This window comes from Branchiostoma belcheri, unplaced genomic scaffold, assembly GCF_001625305.1.
Source record: "Branchiostoma belcheri isolate BF01 breed outbred unplaced genomic scaffold, Haploidv18h27 scaffold67, whole genome shotgun sequence".
NCBI classification, from domain to species: domain Eukaryota; kingdom Metazoa; phylum Chordata; class Leptocardii; order Amphioxiformes; family Branchiostomatidae; genus Branchiostoma; species Branchiostoma belcheri.
In genome coordinates, this window is record NW_017804320.1 from 459,898 (window position 1) to 476,346 (window position 16,449).

Genomic DNA, 16,449 nt, shown 5'->3' on the forward strand with positions numbered 1-16,449 from the left:
GAATCTCCTCTGATAAAGCCCGACTGAAGAGTATACAAAAGGTTTTGAGACATCAGATGATTATACAAATGTTTATAAACAATTTTCTCTAAGATTTTTGACAAACAAGGTAGCAAGGAAACGGGGGCGATAGTTTGACACATCATCATGATCTCCTTTTTTATAAATCGGAACCACATTTGCCCGTTTCCAGGCTTCGGGAAAGACACCATGGCAAAGTGATAAATTAAAAACATATGCGATTTTATCAGATATGTAAGGACATATTAATTTTAGGAAACGGTTATCAATATTGTCATAGCCACATGCCTTTGATACATCTAAGGAAGAGACATAAAGTTCAGTCTCCTCAGGTGTAGTAAAACATTCTGAGAAGCGGACATCAGTAAGAAAATCTAGTCGAGGGAGGCTAGACTTGGAGTCATCTATAGTGGACTGGTCAGAGAAATATTTGTTAAACATAATTGCCTTTTCCCTAGAGTCGGTTAACATAGGTATGACCAGACTTTAAGGGTGGAATAGTAGAACACACTTTACTACAGTAAAAGGATTTAACAATGTGCCACCATTTCTTACTGGAACAAGGAGAAGTTGTCAGTGAAGTCGACGAGACGGTTGTTATAGGACGACTTAGCAAGAGAAATTTCACGTACTACTTTATTCTGACATTACGATATAATGACCATAGTGAAGCATTGTTCAACATCTTAGCTCTCCTGTGAATCTTGTCTCGCCGACGCATTAACAGTCTAATCCTGGAAGACATCCAAGGTTTGTCTCTCGGTCTTACAGTAATGTTCTTATGGGGAACACACTTACTTTTAGCTAGGAGGATAAGATCAACCAGCTTGTAACATGCATCATCAACGCTAGAACAATAGTAAATGTCATTCCACTCAGTGTTGGACGAAAAAGTAGCTAATAATTCATGATCAACTTTGGGGTAGTCCCAGATAGTTCGAACATACGGACGTGGGTACTTTAGTGACAAGTTAAATCTAGTAATAATGGGACAATGGTGGCATCCTGAAAGAGGAGACAAAACAGAGGTGCATTTAACAAGGGATTTCCTACCAGTAAAAAGTAAATCAATTAGAGAGGGGGAGCGTGACAAATCGCATGTCGGCTCGCTAATCACCTGCGTAAGGTTTAACATAGTTGAAGCCTGGTAAAGTTTTAAGCCGACTGGGGTAATAGGATCGAGGGCCCACCAAGCATTATGCTTGGCATTGAAATCACCTGTAATTATAAGAGCGTCATGGTTGGATGACCCAACTGCAAAGACCGAGTCGGTAAATGAGTCAATAAATTCAGTGGCAGTACTCGAGTCTTGGCCGGGTGGACGATAATAAACAGAAAATATAATACGGGAACATCCCGCAAAGAGTTCGAGCCAGATACACTCAGCAGATTTTGGCTCCAGATCTAGTCGTCTCCGGTATGCAATTTGGTCAGATACATAAATCAGGACGCCTCCACCGTGTCGGTTTCTGTCTCTTCTAATCGGAGCCTGAAAACCCTCAAGGGCAAGGGCCGCTGAGTCAACAGAGTCCCCCAACCACGTTTCGGAGATAGCCACAACATCAAGTTTAAATCTAACTACAAGATCGGACAATTCATCCAATTTCGTACCAGCTACCAGGCTGTTGACATTAATATGCATAAAATTAACATCTTTGCGGAACGAAGGCCCCGGATTGGGATGGATGTCTCCCGCTAGTAATAATACAATGAAAGAGATACAAACTAAGACATATGACAAACTCATACTTAGGTTGAGAGCAATCTTAACGCTAAACTTGCAAGTAGTGTATACGCCGACAGAAAACATGCCAATGACTGCCCTATATTGGTCAGTGTCTATTGGCATAATTTAACGCACCTGCTCAGCAATTTACATATAACCGTTGACCCATATCCATAAATAATTGTGGTAGCCATACCCATTGCTGTGTACATAAATTGACATATAAACACATAACAACAATAAGGATACATATAAAATGAGTACGACATTGCAGATGGTGAATGCCAAGAAATAAGGTAGTTCCAGTGCTGCATAATAAGATAACGCCGAGGCACGGGACAAATGGATTCATCGCTCTTACATATTATTTAAATAAGGATTCCAAGACTAGTGGAGTGATTTCAGCCAGTCCCACGTATAACATCTGTCTGTCATGGGAATTAACGAGATTACATACAGATGAATACTTTACGTTTGCTAGACTGGTGGAGAGACATTCCACATCACATAAGGGGAGATTCAGTAATGACTAAGTAATGCTCTCGCACCTGGAGCAAACATATGAAAAGAATTCTCGCAATAACTAGAGCAGAAAAACAACAGAAGACATCAATAAATAAAAATTCGGATGTAGCAAAAATAAGGTAGGTATCATCCACATATGCTCATAAGAGTAGTGGTCGGTGCTACATGTACAAATAAGTATAGAATAAGTTACTCAGAACTTTTAAATGGATCAAGATCAGAGAAGACGCACAACATTTTCCTCTCACCATTGAGAGACCTAACAAAGATCTTGCCATCGTAGGTCCAGGCTTGGGATAGACGTTTGTCCTTCACGAGTAGCCGAGCCTCTTTGAATAGTTGCAGGTTGCCGGTTGTCAAGTTGTCATTGATGTATATGTTGTCCTTTCTCAAGTTGGCTTTACTGGTGGGCTTGGATTTTGCACGCATCAGACTTGCCTTACATCGATAGGAGCAGAGTTTCACGATGACTGGTCGAGGTTTTCCATCGGATCGTGGTTTACCAAGACGATGACATCTGTCGATGTCCTGGAGAGAGATGGGTGGATCACAGTCCAGCGTGTTGTTTACCACAGTCAGGACAGCGTCATCCGTTGATTTTTCACCAGGTGGCTCAGGAATGCCGGTTATGGTGACACAATTACGGCGTGAATATTGCTCCAAATCATTGACCTTGGCCTGCAGAGCGTCGTGAGCCCTTTGAAGAGAAGTAAACTTCTCGGTGAGGTTGCTTAGTTCCTCACCCTGACGCCCAAGCTCTTTATGACACTCAGCAAGCTCTTCTTTGACAGAGGAGCTTACTGCATCGCGAACCGCAGTGACAATAGAGGGGATGATGGCGGCGAGCACATCGCCTTGCTGAAACACACTCACGATCGCAGACTCAATGGTGGCCTTGATTCGCGTGTCAATGATGCTCGGAATGATCTCTTCCTTTTCCTTATTTGTCAGGCCCATCTTTAGACTAATTAGAAGGCAACCGGAGACACAAAAAGGAAACAATTGCAGCTCTAATAGGAGACTACCCTATCTACTTCCACTTTTCCTTCTGCCTTGCCTGGTCTCGTAGCCACTTAAGAACGTAGGCCTCGGCTTTAATGTTCTGCTGCAAGTACAACTTGACGTCGTCTAGTAGACAGTCCAGAAGACCTCCTCGGGGCCTGCCTTTCCTTGGCGCGAGTTTTCTGCTAAAGGCGATGTTGAGGGCCTTTTGTGCAGGTGAGTCAGGTGACATGCGGAGAATGTGTCCGAAGAAAGTCCATCTGCGCCGGTGGACTTCATTTTGAAGGGGAGAGGAGTTACAGATCTTGTACAGGTTGGTGTTACTGATGTGGTGTGGGTGGACATACCCAGCTAAGCGTCTTAACTGCTTCCTGTGCCAGGTGTCGATCTTGCTGGCTAACTGTTCCGTTAGCCCCCATGTACCACAGTTGTATAGCATTACAGGTAAGACGTAAACGTTAAAGAGTTTAAGCTTTAGCTCCAGGGAGACAGGTTGTGCTCCCCACATATACCACATCTTCCTAACTGCTGCATTGGCCAACTGCATTCTCCCGTCGATGTCATCAGCGATGCCTAGCCGGGAGCCCAGTGACTTTGTTTTTCTCCATGTCTCCTCCTCCCTCTCCCTTTTCCAGCAGATATGTATTCGTTCAGTCTTGGTGGCATTGGCCTGTAACTTCCATTCTGGCAGAACCTTTATCGCCTGCTCATGTATGTTTTCTAGATGTTGGTGGGATGTACTGATGAAATCAAGATCATCAGCATATTGGGTCTCTGGTGGTAGCTTGAGCCGCTTGTCTTCGGCAGGGGTTGGTGGGTAGGTCTCACGCAGATCACGGAGGGCTGCCTCATAGTAGATGTTGAAGAGCTGTGGACTTAAGCTGTCACCCTGGGGTGAGCCGACAGCTGCTTCAAACGGAGGGGCTGCTTCTCCTCGGACGCGTACCGCGAGGGTGGTGTCTGTCAAGAGAGCATGCACCATTCGCACAATGTCATCGTCGTCTACCACGTCCTTCAGCACCGATATGAGCTGAGCTCTGTCCACGGTGTCGAAGGCACGGCTGAGATCTATACCTAGGATGTGAAAGTCACACACCTTCGTCATGACCAAGTCGGCCAGGATTCTCTTGGTGAAAACGATGTCGGTTGTGCTATGGCCCCGGCGGTAAGCGGACTGTGAGCGTGGCAGATATAGATCTACCTGAGGTTTACAGCGTTCCAGCACGATGAGCGAAAAGAGTTTCCTAACGCCGTTCAGCAGAACTATCGGCCGGAGGCTGTTACATGGACCTCGCGGTTTGCCTGGTTTTTGTAGAGGGATAAGAACGCCTTGACCCATGGCTTTTATGACCTCTCCTTTGCTGAACATAGCATTTATTATCTTTGCTATCGTGATAGCCATTGGGTCGTCCGGCTTGGAGGAGCAGTACTTCAAAAGTTCATTTGCGACGCCATCTGCCCCGTAGCTGCGTCCGTTCTTCAGCCGTGAAGCTGCCCGGGCAACTTCTGTGGCTGTTACTGGGTTGCGCAGGGGCGCAGCCTGAAACTCAGGGAGAGGCGCTGCGTCGATGTTAAAGAGACTTTCGAAGTGTTTCGAGATGGTGTTGGCCTGGTCTAGCGGTTTAATGAGCATCTCGCCGCTGGAGGAGCGAACTGCGAGAGGAGCTCCGCCACTAAACCTTAGGTCCTTCATAGCGGCGAACATCTTTGCATTGTCGTCCTTGATGACCTCTATTTTTGCTGCTTGAGCGTGTAGCTTGGCAGTGACCAGTTCACGTACTCTCTTACGCTGCTCGTGTTGCACTTTCCTTCTCTGCACAGTGAGGTTTTTAACTCTGTCCTGTGTGGCACGGGTCACTATTCCCCTCTTAAGTTGTTGTATATGATGTCGTAGATCTTTTTGCTGCTTTGACATCTGTGCGACTAGTGGGTCGTCCGTGAAGTAGGTCTGTGTGCGCTTACTACGCTGTTCCGTGCCTAGTATCTTCCTTCCCTGTTCAACAAGCATGGATGCCGCTTCATCCCACGTGGTGGGTTCTTGTGCCGCTACTGTTGCCGATACTACTGATCTCCACTGCTCCTGCTTGTCCTTGTCGTTTCGGATTTCTCCTAACCTGATCACCTTCGTCCGTGTGGATCTGTTGCAGAACCACACCTTTTGAGGCGAGCAGATGGTGGCGACTACCATACGGTGATCAGTGCTGATCTCCGGAACGTGATATGCTCGTGCCTGTGTGACTGTACGTCTCTGCTTGATTCGTCCTAGTACAAAATCAATCTGGTTTCGTACAGTTCTGTTCTTGTCCGTCTTGAAGCTAGACTCCCATGTGGTTATGTGTTTGGGGTGATGTTGGAATAGCGTATTAAGCGCCACTAGTCCATGCTGCTGACAGAAGTTTAGTAGGCTTTTGCCGTTTTCGTTTTGTCGTCCCTTTCCCCATCGCCCAACTTCGTGGCCAACTTTACCTGCTCCCAACTTGGAATTGAAATCCCCCGCCATGTAGAACAGGGATCGTGAGGGGTAGTAGTCGACTGCGGCCGACAGTTGAGAGTAGAACCTGTCTCTCACCGTGGGGTTTTTCGCACACGTCTGACTGGTTGGCCCATATGCACCGACTACAACCAGGGGTTGGGATTTCTCCTGCTTGAAAAGGATTTTTACACCAAAGATACGGTCGCCAAACTGTTTGTATCCCTGGATCCCCTTCATCAGCCGACGGCTCACCCAAATCCCAACTCCACGGTGGTGGCCTTGCTCCTGGCCCAGCAACTGTAGGTGGCCGTGCCGCAGTGCAATGGAGTCCTCCGTTGCGACCTTGGTTTCCTGAAGACAGCACACATCTATACTTTTCTTTGATAGCAGTTCATCTAACTCCTGTCGCTTTGTAATCTGTGAAAGCCCTCTAACGTTTAGCGTAGCGATACGGAACTTGGAACCGATCGATAGCGACGGAAGAGCAGACATATTGAGGTAGTGTTTTCGTACCGAGTCTTTAGGCTAGGCGGTGACTGGAGGCTAATTTGATCATTTACGGCACTAGTAAACCGCTCTCTGAAAGGCGGGAAATATGTGTCTGATTCAATCAATCACTGCTGAGCCGCCATCTTGGCCTTCCTGTCGTAGATATTTTGCCCCAAAAAACGGCATCTAGAGGCGGTTAAATCAGTATATACAGTACAGTGTTCAATGTAGGAACACGACAAGGTAGGTAAGAATCGTCTATGATTGTTCACGTTCAACAAGCTTAAGGAGGATCGACTGTCTGAGAAAAAGCGCCTAAAGTGTCGATGATTCACAATGAATACCATTAATTCCTCCGTCACAGCCTTCGTCTCTTGCAGACAGCAAACTTCCCCGCTTTTCTTTGCCTGTAACTCTTTCAGCTCTTGCCTCTTGGTCTGGTGCGGCCCTCTGACGTCTAAGTGACGATTCGGAGCTTGGAAAGAGTGGATTAGGGCGTAGCAGAGACCCAAAGGACTCACTAAAGACAGAGATTAGCCGGATGGCCCGGTGGGCGTCACACCACCGTCACCATTTTTAATTGCATAATTGCATAATGCAAACTGTTGATTTTCAAAATAAAAAAAAATGTCCATGCCCCGCATTCCAATGCTGGAGCAGGAAAGCTTGAAATACCTACCAAACACTTGAATACAGACATACTGTCAGTATGGAAATGCTCTGTGCAGGTGTTAATCAAGTTAAATCCCAACAGCCAATCAGCAAGAAATGCTCTGTGCAGGTGGAAATGCTCTGTGCAGGTGTTGATCAAGTTAAATCCCAACAGCCAATCAGCAAGAAGAATAGAGGAAAGCTGCATGCCTATTGGTTGATGCCCTGCATTCCATTGTGATGACTCATGCCCAAACGTGGTAAACAAGGCACACTAACACAGTAATACATTTGCTATAACACAGCCAAAAAACTCAAATAAAACCATTCTAAAAGCCTGTATCACAATAATTTAAAAAACGCCTAGGGGTATTTGCCCACTGTACCTCCATACCAAATTTCAGGACCTTGGGCCCTAAAATGAAGAAGCTGAATCCATTTAAAAAATGGCAGGAGAAGAAGAAGGAGAAGAAACATCAGAAAAAGCAATATGGGTTCACCACCACTTCGTGGTGTGGTGAGCCCATAACAACAGCTAGATATACGTGTTTAATTCCAGACATAGACACACGCACAATTAAAGCACTAGCAAAGCATCTGTAAGGGATACAGTTGTGGTCAAGGTTACCCATTTGAATGCTAAATATTTTAAACTAAGCTACAACGTCACCCGTCGATTACTTTAAAAACTGCAATGACAGTAACTTGTGATATTATTGTTACCTCCATGAAAAATGGAGGTATTGTTTTTGGCGTGTCTGTGTGTATGTGTGTATGTCTGTCTCTGTGTGTGTGTGTGTGTGTTTCCGCAACTTTGTAGTCAGCATAACTTCAGAACGCCTTTATGGATTGTTATGATATTTGTCATGATGGTAAGTCTTGGAAAGACAAAGGTCAAGGTCAAAGTCTTGGAAAGACAAAGGTCAAGGTGAAGTACGGGCCTCCTGGTGGATGACCTTGGTACTGCAGCCGAACTTCCGGTTTTTGTATCTTTTGTCCTGAACGAGCTATGGTCTTGACTTTTTGGTGACAGATAGCTTATCCTGTCAGGAATGAGTGGCGTAAGTTTGGTCCCCCTAGCAGCTTGTTCTGGAACTGCAGGTTAGTTTCTGGTAAAAAACTTTAAAGCCAATAAGTCCAGATTGGAATAACGTATTTTCATCATTTTTGGTGTGTAGGTACCTGAGTTGTACATGATTCAATGCAAATTATGCAAATGAGGACTTAATTTGCATAATTAAGGAGGAAATTCTATAATTACAGTGTTTCATATAATGGTACTGCTATACATGTAATCTATTTAATCTGTGGCAGGCGGAACATCAACAGATACCAATTATGCAAATGGTGACCTAATTTGCATAATTAATGTGAACATTTTGTGACTTCTTATTGGTGAATGATGGGAATTTTATACCTCATGTATAAGTTACTTAAAGGTTAGCACCACTATGCATATATTATGTTAATGTTGAGGTTATTTGCATAATTAATGAGGACATGTTGAAATGAACTATGACAATGCAAGCCCATATTTCATGGAGGTATGAGATCTCGGAACTCTTGTTATATTTTGTTTTGTAGAGGCGCGCGAACAAATTCAGAAATATAATGTTGGGCAGTGAACAGTACAGAATAAATTGACATACAGATTTGCAGGAATATAGCAAAGACGACAATATATTACTAACTGGAATGTTGTAAAATGTAACATTAATTGATATGTATGTTTTGTACAGTACCGACGCTCACACAAAGAGCTTACTATAATGTAAAGTGTTTTAAAATTGGGAGGTATTCTTTCAAGATTCGTCACATGTAACGCATACGTCTCACAATAGTTGATGTTATGATTTACTGACCCACAATGAAGATAGAGTTACTATATACACATCCCCATTTAAATATGAAACTTGGACCTCCTATACACATCTAACACTATGTATACAATTCACGTAATACTGTGTATGATATCGCTTATTTCTTTTGATACTATGTTATCACTGTTTAAACCTTATACATATTTCATATACATTATCTATTGGTGCAAGAATAACTAACGTTACATGTTCACGTTTACGTTTTTTCTTATAAAGACCAGCAAAATTATTATTTTTTGTCAATTGTAAAAGTAACATGCGTGTACATTGAATGTAGATCAGCACAGTACAAGTCCAGAGATATATGTATTCCTCATAGATATACAATTATTGGACTTTATTTGCTTGTGGAAAATGTTGTCTATATGTTAAAATCAGTTTTCTATGTTAAATATTAAGGCAATACTATGAAAAGGATTAAACTTTTTTGTCACAATTAGATGCAGAGTGAAACAAAAACGTTTATGATAACAGGCTATGGTGCTGTTTGTTTTGTTGATTTATTACCTTTACAGTGAACATACTGTTTTGTTCGTTCGCAAACTTTGCCCGGAACTATGAATACAAAGGGGGTCTAATAATAATGAACACTTATCATACACAAAATATGTGTTCATCTTTGTTATTAGATTGGTGATTAGATATAAAAGGTATGTCGGTGAATGTGGTTTTGTCTTCATTTTATGGAGTAAAAGTTTTAGTCTTATGTTTGACAGATTTGTTATGATGAAATGTGAAAATAGACAAAATAGATTTTACTCAATCAAGTTTTTGCAACAATAATTCACAGTTCTACTGAGGCAAAACTTTGATCACAGCTTAGTCCTATCTGTCTTTTAGCGAATAAACCGTGCAATTTCTGATTTGCTTTTCTGTGATATCTTAAATATCTTGAACTGTTTTCCAGTTTCTTTGATACAGATATATAGTATTTGTGAAAGTGTTTACATAAAATCATTCATGTGTATCATCGAAATATATTGAGAGATTTTCGCTCATGAGGTTCATATACATGTACTAAGTTTTTGCACGCCGACAGCGCATACAATATTATACAAGCGATATTGCTTGTAACCTTCGCCAAGAAGGTTAATATGTTTTCAGTAGCATTTGTCCATCCGTCCGTTTGTTTGTTTGTGAACAGCATAACTCAAGAAGCTTATTATGCATTGTCATGAAACTTGGTAAGTGGGTAGGTCTTGATAAGACCTAGAAATGATCAGATTCTGGCCCCCCTGGTGGCTTTTGTTGGTACTGCAGCAGACTTTTGTTAAGATAAGGCTGTCATTGGGTGAAGAATATAATTAACTGATATAATCGATGCAAATGAGGCTCTTATTTTGCAAAATCAATGATTAAAATTGTATAATAGTCAACCGCAAGGGTTAACATCATTTGGCGAAGGTATGAGATCTTGGAACTCTTGTATAATATTGTATTGGTGACATATATCAAATTATCTTATAATAAATCATGCAGTAGTAACATTTAGTCCTAGTGTTTTGAGACTGACTGACAGTTAGTAGTTGTAACATGTGACATGTGAAACTGAACTTTAGGCATAATATGTGAAGAAGCCAATCAAAAAGGCCACAAAAGCCACAGGAAAAACAATCTTAGCGCAGAAGTCGAGCTTCACTGCTCTTTTCTCAGCCGAGTGCACTCTGTTCTCTTCATCACCAACCCAAGCTGTGGACGGTTTCGACAACGGTTCTACCGAAGTCTGCCTCAGACCCAGGCATTCTGGCAGCTACATGTGTGTGGCGAGAAAAAAAAACAGAGAAAGAAATAATTAGGACAAAAACTCTGTTGTCGGAGATTTTTCAGGCATTCTAGAGTCACAGGAAGGCCTACAATAATTTTTGGGAAGTCTTTTTTGTATAGATAGAATCATAAAACGTGTGAATAAACAAGTTTTGCATGGGGATACAAAAGGATGGCTTGTTCCAATTTTTTTAGCTGTTCACCATCACATACTAGTACCTTCCAATGCTGTACAACAAATATAGTCTTGAATTGGGTCAACCTACCATTTTACATAACTGTGAACAACCTAGCTTTTAACAACAGCTTTTGACATAGGTTTCCACTACATTTTCCTGCTGTAAGGCCATGTTGATTTGATTATATGGATGACATACTCCGGGAGCCCCAAAACTGATGCGTGTGTGCGAATAAAAAAAAGTTTTGCAAAAAAAAAAGTTCTTTTCATTATGAAAAATCTACGTGGTCATGAGGGATGATGAGCAAATGGCACAGGATATGGTTTGGTGAATAATCTAGTTATATTTCAGTCCATACCATGGTATGGATGAAATATATTGTGTTCTCTCATGTTTCTTCTCCTCCTTCTCCTGCCATTTCTTTAAATGGATTCATCTCTGCCATTTTCCGGCCAAATAACACGAAATTTGGCATGACGGTAGAGTGGGCAAATACCCCGACGCGTTTTTTTTCATTTTTTTGAAAAATTGTTTTATTTGGGTTTTTTGGCCATTTTCAGGCAAAAAATATACATTTTGAGATCTGGTTCCCAGGTACTAAAACCAAATGACCTGAAATTTGGTATGGGGATACCTTGGACATATGTCTACAAAAATTCATTCAAGCTTTTGACATACACCACTTTAAAATTGGGAAAAATAAGGCTTTTTGGCTATTTTCGGACCCAAAATGTACATTTTTGGCTCCTGTGCCCTAATATTAAATCTGAATGACCTGAAATTCGGTATGGGGATACCTTGGACACATGTCCAAAGAATGTCGTTCACGCTTTCGACATATACCACTTTAAAATTTTGTAAAATAGGGCTTTTTTGCTATTTTCGGACCAAAAATGTACATTTTTGGCTCCTGTGCCCTAATATTAAATCCGAATGACCTGAACTTTGGTATGGGAATACCTTGGACACATGTCCAAAGAATGTCATTCACGCTTTTGACATACACCACTTTAAAGTTATGTAAAATAAGGCTTTTTGGCTATTTCCGGCGTTGGAAGGTTCCATTTCTGCATGGGGGTGTAGACTATTGGCAGCCATCGTAGGATAGATCCATTTTCGGTATGGGGGATAGGGTGAAGCCATCTGCTGCATTTGCTCTCAAACAAATGTCGGCCTTTCTAGTTATATTTCAGTCCATACCATGGTATGGATGAAATATATTGTGTTCTCTGATGTTTCTTCTCCTCCTCCTCCTTCTTCTCCTGCCAAACAGTCAAAGGGATTCATCGATCAACTCCGCCATCATTCAGCCAAATGACTTGAAATTTGGCATGGAGGTAGAGTGAGCCAATACCCCCAGGCGTTTTTTTCATTTTTTTGATACATGCCTTTGAAAAATTTTATGGAGGTTTTTGGGGGCATTTTTCGCCAAAAAATGGATTTTTGGATCCTGAGCCCTGGTTTTACAACCAGATGATCTGAAATTCGGTATAAGAGTACCTTGAACATGTGTCCACAGAATAGCAGTTACATATTTGGCATACACCACTTCCAAATGACTCATTTGGGGGACTTTAATGGCTATTTTCTACAAAAAAGGGCCAAAAGTGCTGTACCCGTTCCATGTTCTATCTAAAGGATGGCCGGTTCCATCCATGGAACACGTGTTCCATTGCGGGTTACCTGAGGTCACATTGCACCTAAGTGGTGCGTAATAACCCACACATTCAATTTTATGTGCCTAAGACCTTCAAAATGTATCAAATCTCATCATTGTTAGTTTTTGCATACCTGCAATAAGATTAGTAAAGCTTTCGAGATCCAAAGTACTTGTTGTTGCATCTTTGTTCTCATATAGCTACTATTTGAGAACCTTTGCCAGTTTTGCACTGGGGTAAGTTTGGAATAGTCCACTTTGCGTGGGAGGGACATGGACTGAAATATGCTGTATTGGCTCCCAAGCAAATGTCGGCCTTTCTAGTCTTCAAGTTCATTTCTTTACAATTTCGTCTTTTTTCGTTTGATTTTGGCATTCTACGACATTGGTATAATTTTTATTAATTTTTTTTGTAACTTATGGTATATTTTTACTCATTTTGCAACTGTTCTGTACGATTTACAGTGTGGTTGAAAACTTTTTTTTTTAAAACGGCCGAAAATTCATGCGTGCGTGGATGTCATCCATATAATCAAATCAACATGGCCTTAGTTTGATTATATGGATGACATCCGCGCGCGCATGAATTTTCGTCCGTTTCCAAAAAAAGCTTTCAACCATACTGTGAATCATACAAAACAGGTGCAAATGGGCAAATGTATGCCCTATGGTATAGGAAAAAGATACTAAATATGATATGCCAAAACCTAACTATTTCAAACTATGTATTAGAAAATAATTGAAAGTTTATTGCAAATGCTTGCCCGAGGGCTAATTGCAGTTACAAACAACATAAAAAAGAAAATACAGTGGTATGTGAGACTATATATACGTTTAGCATTAAAAACAGTGGTATGTGAGACTATATCTACGTTTGACTTCTTCTTTTTAGGCAATGGAAGACGAATCTACCCACTTCTTCTATAATATGTGGGTTCTTTGCTTTTAGTAGTAAATTTTCTTTTTTTTTGTGGTAGGGAATGGTCGGGAAGTAAGGGAGCATTTTGGACACGGTTTTCTGATGTCGTCATAAAATGGACAGTTAGATGAAATGAATTTCGTCTCCCACTGCATTTGAGGAGCAATATTTACAAGTTCTATAATAATAACCTTTCCTTCTGAGAGGATGAAGTTAGCCAGGACAGTCTCCAGCAGGGCGAGCATCACCATGGCCAGACACCCGCTCATCCACACGTCATAGGCTCGCACCAGGTGCGTCTGGAACCAAACAATAGGCATATCATTTAGTAGTCTCTATGGCAGACTCTTGCGGCTACTGTAAAATTGCTGTAACACTAGGAAAAATAAGCCAAACAGGCTAAATGATTTCTGTATCTTTATCATTATAGCCGGTATAAACGCCCTTCTGGGTATGCGTAACACACCAGCTTCGCAGTCACGCGGCGCGGTGGCAGCTGGCTATGTTACTTTTATTTATTCCACTTCACAGAATTTTACAAAGTTAAAATTCTGAGGGGACACGGCAACAGGAAAAGTATGTTCCTCTACGAGACCGACTCCCCTACAGACACATGAAAATGAAATGTTACACCGAACGACTTTGTCTAGGGAGTTAACCAGCATGCATTCGCAGCCCATTGGCAAACCTTTACTATATTTTTACTGCGGCAAACCAAAATGTTTAGTACATAAAGACTATAATTATAGGACAGAGCCATAGAGTTATGCATTCGTAACACATTTGCAATTTGGCCAATCTTTTTACTATTCATTTTCACTGTTTTATCAAGATTACAATTATAGGACACAGCAAGGAGGTTTAACCTCCTAGGACAGAGACAAAACTTCTGGTGGCCAGTAACCGAAGTCAGCAATTGGTCAAACACTCATACACCATTTCTATGTTCACCCTTGGAAGTAGTCTTAATGAGGCTCACCTGGGGGTTTGCACCATAGCTGCTCTTGATGATCAGAGACAGGAGCGTGCTGATCCCCAGCGAGACCCTCCCGTTGACCTCCTGCGGGTGCAGCCAGAAGCCGAGCCATGACGTCATCACCACTGACGTAGTGGGAAGGAACGTCACGAGCACGTGACTCTGCAAACGGCGGGAAAACTGCAGACGGACCTCCAGGGTAGAGACCTGAGTCAGGCCTGAGGTATGAGAACGCCATTCGTTACTACTTTCCATTGAATTTTTTAAGAACCAATTTAACATATTTAGTTAATTTGCTTGATAGCGTTAAAAACTCCTACAGTTACATATTATTCAAAGGTTGGGTGTGTTATACCAGATATACAAATGTATTTTGTTTTTAGTGTTTGGCTAAATTTGTTTCTGCAATTGAACGTTTTTTTTTGTTTCTAAGTCATAATTCATGCAAAAGATGTCACCGGCACCAAGACGAAATGTTTAGTACATGCTCCTATGAAATGATAATGAAAACAAGTATAAGGTTTGGTTGACATTGTATGTTCCTGGTTTTTTTTCAATAATTGTTTGATAAAATAGTAGTAGTTGACCTGATGTGTTGGACTTTCTGCAGTCGTTGGATTCGTACTGGCAGCTGCCAAAGTAGGTTTTGCACACGGCACACTCGTTGCCATGGCTACACCCGCGCATGTCGGTACAGTATTCGGCGTTGTATGCGCACTTGCCTGTGAGCAGATGACATGCTGCAAGAAAAAAATCAATCAATGCACGTGTCTCTCTCCCTCCCCTCTCTGCATCTCCTACCTCCCTTTCCCTCTCCCTCTCTTTCTCTCTCTTCACACACACAAACACACAAACAAACACACACACACACAAACACACACACACACACACATACATACATACATACATAAACACACACACACGCGCGTGCTTTAATGTCAGAGAGGCATCATTTTCCCATCAGAAACCAGACCATAACTGGTTCTAAAATAAAGTCTGCGTGGCCTACCAGAAAAGAACAGAATGTTGGCAATTATTAAACCTTTACCAGCCTCAGTGTTGTCTATTTGCTGTACTGAAGAATAGACGCTCAGCCCTGTTAGTTCGAACTGGGACACAACGGCCGTCATGTCTGTTGTCACAGGTCCGGGAGATCTGGCGTTCTTTGGACGGTGAAGAGGGAAATACAACCCACTATCTGCAGAAGACACCAATAGATAAATATTAAAACCACATGTTAGAAATGCATATGACACATGTTGTAGACAACAGATGTTGAAACATACATAATGTATGTGCTAAATGTAATGGTTGCAAAAGTACTAATAAACATTGAAATCCACTTAAATCTTTAATTCTTGCAGCATTCCGTTTCGATACAAACAAGCCCAACCACTCAAAACAATAGTTTCAAAAAAAGGAATTCGGAGATTTCATACCTCCAGGAAATATATGGATTTTCGTAAATGTTTTATTATTTGTCTCTTTGACTATGGAAATAAGGTCGTAATTAGCATAATCTAGTTTAAGTTATGGTTTTCTAAATTCAAATGGCAATATTTTGGAGTGCGGCGAACTGTTCTCTAAACGGACAAACTCCCTTGGCATGCTTATCTCTCTATTTGGCCGATTTCTACTCTTTATAGCCGCCTCCCCAAGCCTGGTAGAGGCTGATTTTAACGTTCAGTGTTGTATTGTAAAAATGTAATGATTATATTGTAACAATATGTTTCTTATACAATGTACGGGACATGTAATTCAGCCTTCGGGCTGTGAAGTGTTTCAAATGAAACCCGCATTATTACACACACACACACACACACACACACACACACACACACACACACACACACACACACACACACACACACACACACACACACAGACATGCCAAAAACAATACCTCCATTTTTCATGGAGGTAAAAAGGGATTTCTTACATCCATGTAGTTTGAAGTTGCATTCTTGTTGATCCAACGGGTACCTCGCCATACTGGGCACACAGGACAGGTACAGAGTTCTCCTGTGGAATAGGAAAATACAATGTCAGTATCGTGCCAAGTATTAACACATCTAGAACTACAGTATGGCACTAGTACCATAAAATAAATGTATGAAAACAATAAAACATATTCGTATAAATATATATTTTCAAAAAAGTCAAGAAGTAAAAACTATCTACGTCAGA

At 41.6% G+C, this 16,449-nt stretch overlaps 2 protein-coding genes across 2 annotated transcripts in view; both read right to left on the reverse strand.

Annotated features, from left to right (window-relative positions):
- Positions 1-5,131: 5,131 nt before the first annotated feature.
- Positions 5,132-6,283, reverse strand: LOC109483876 (craniofacial development protein 2-like). The gene is made up of 2 exons (XM_019787018.1): positions 5,188-6,283; positions 5,132-5,141 (listed from the first exon to the last, which is right to left on the reverse strand). The coding sequence occupies exons 1-2, from the start codon at positions 6,237-6,239 to the stop codon at positions 5,132-5,134; spliced, it is 1,062 nt and encodes a 353-aa protein (XP_019642577.1). The 5' UTR covers positions 6,240-6,283.
- Positions 6,284-7,472: 1,189 nt separating this feature from the next.
- Positions 7,473-16,449, reverse strand: part of LOC109483877 (glutamate-gated chloride channel alpha-like) — a 10,637-nt gene continuing 1,660 nt past the window's right edge. The window contains exons 3-8 of the mRNA XM_019787020.1: positions 16,202-16,284; positions 15,311-15,460; positions 14,850-15,002; positions 14,266-14,480; positions 13,478-13,585; positions 7,473-7,484 (exon numbers count right to left, since the gene is read on the reverse strand). Of these exons, the coding sequence (XP_019642579.1) occupies positions 7,473-7,484; positions 13,478-13,585; positions 14,266-14,480; positions 14,850-15,002; positions 15,311-15,460; positions 16,202-16,284 (721 nt within the window). The remainder of the gene's footprint in view (positions 7,485-13,477; positions 13,586-14,265; positions 14,481-14,849; positions 15,003-15,310; positions 15,461-16,201; positions 16,285-16,449) is intronic.

Excerpts from the sequence above, each read along its gene's own strand:
- LOC109483876 (XM_019787018.1), bottom strand. The coding sequence starts at position 6,239 with ATGTCTGCTCTTCCGTCGCTATCGATCGGTTCCAAGTTCCGTATCGCT.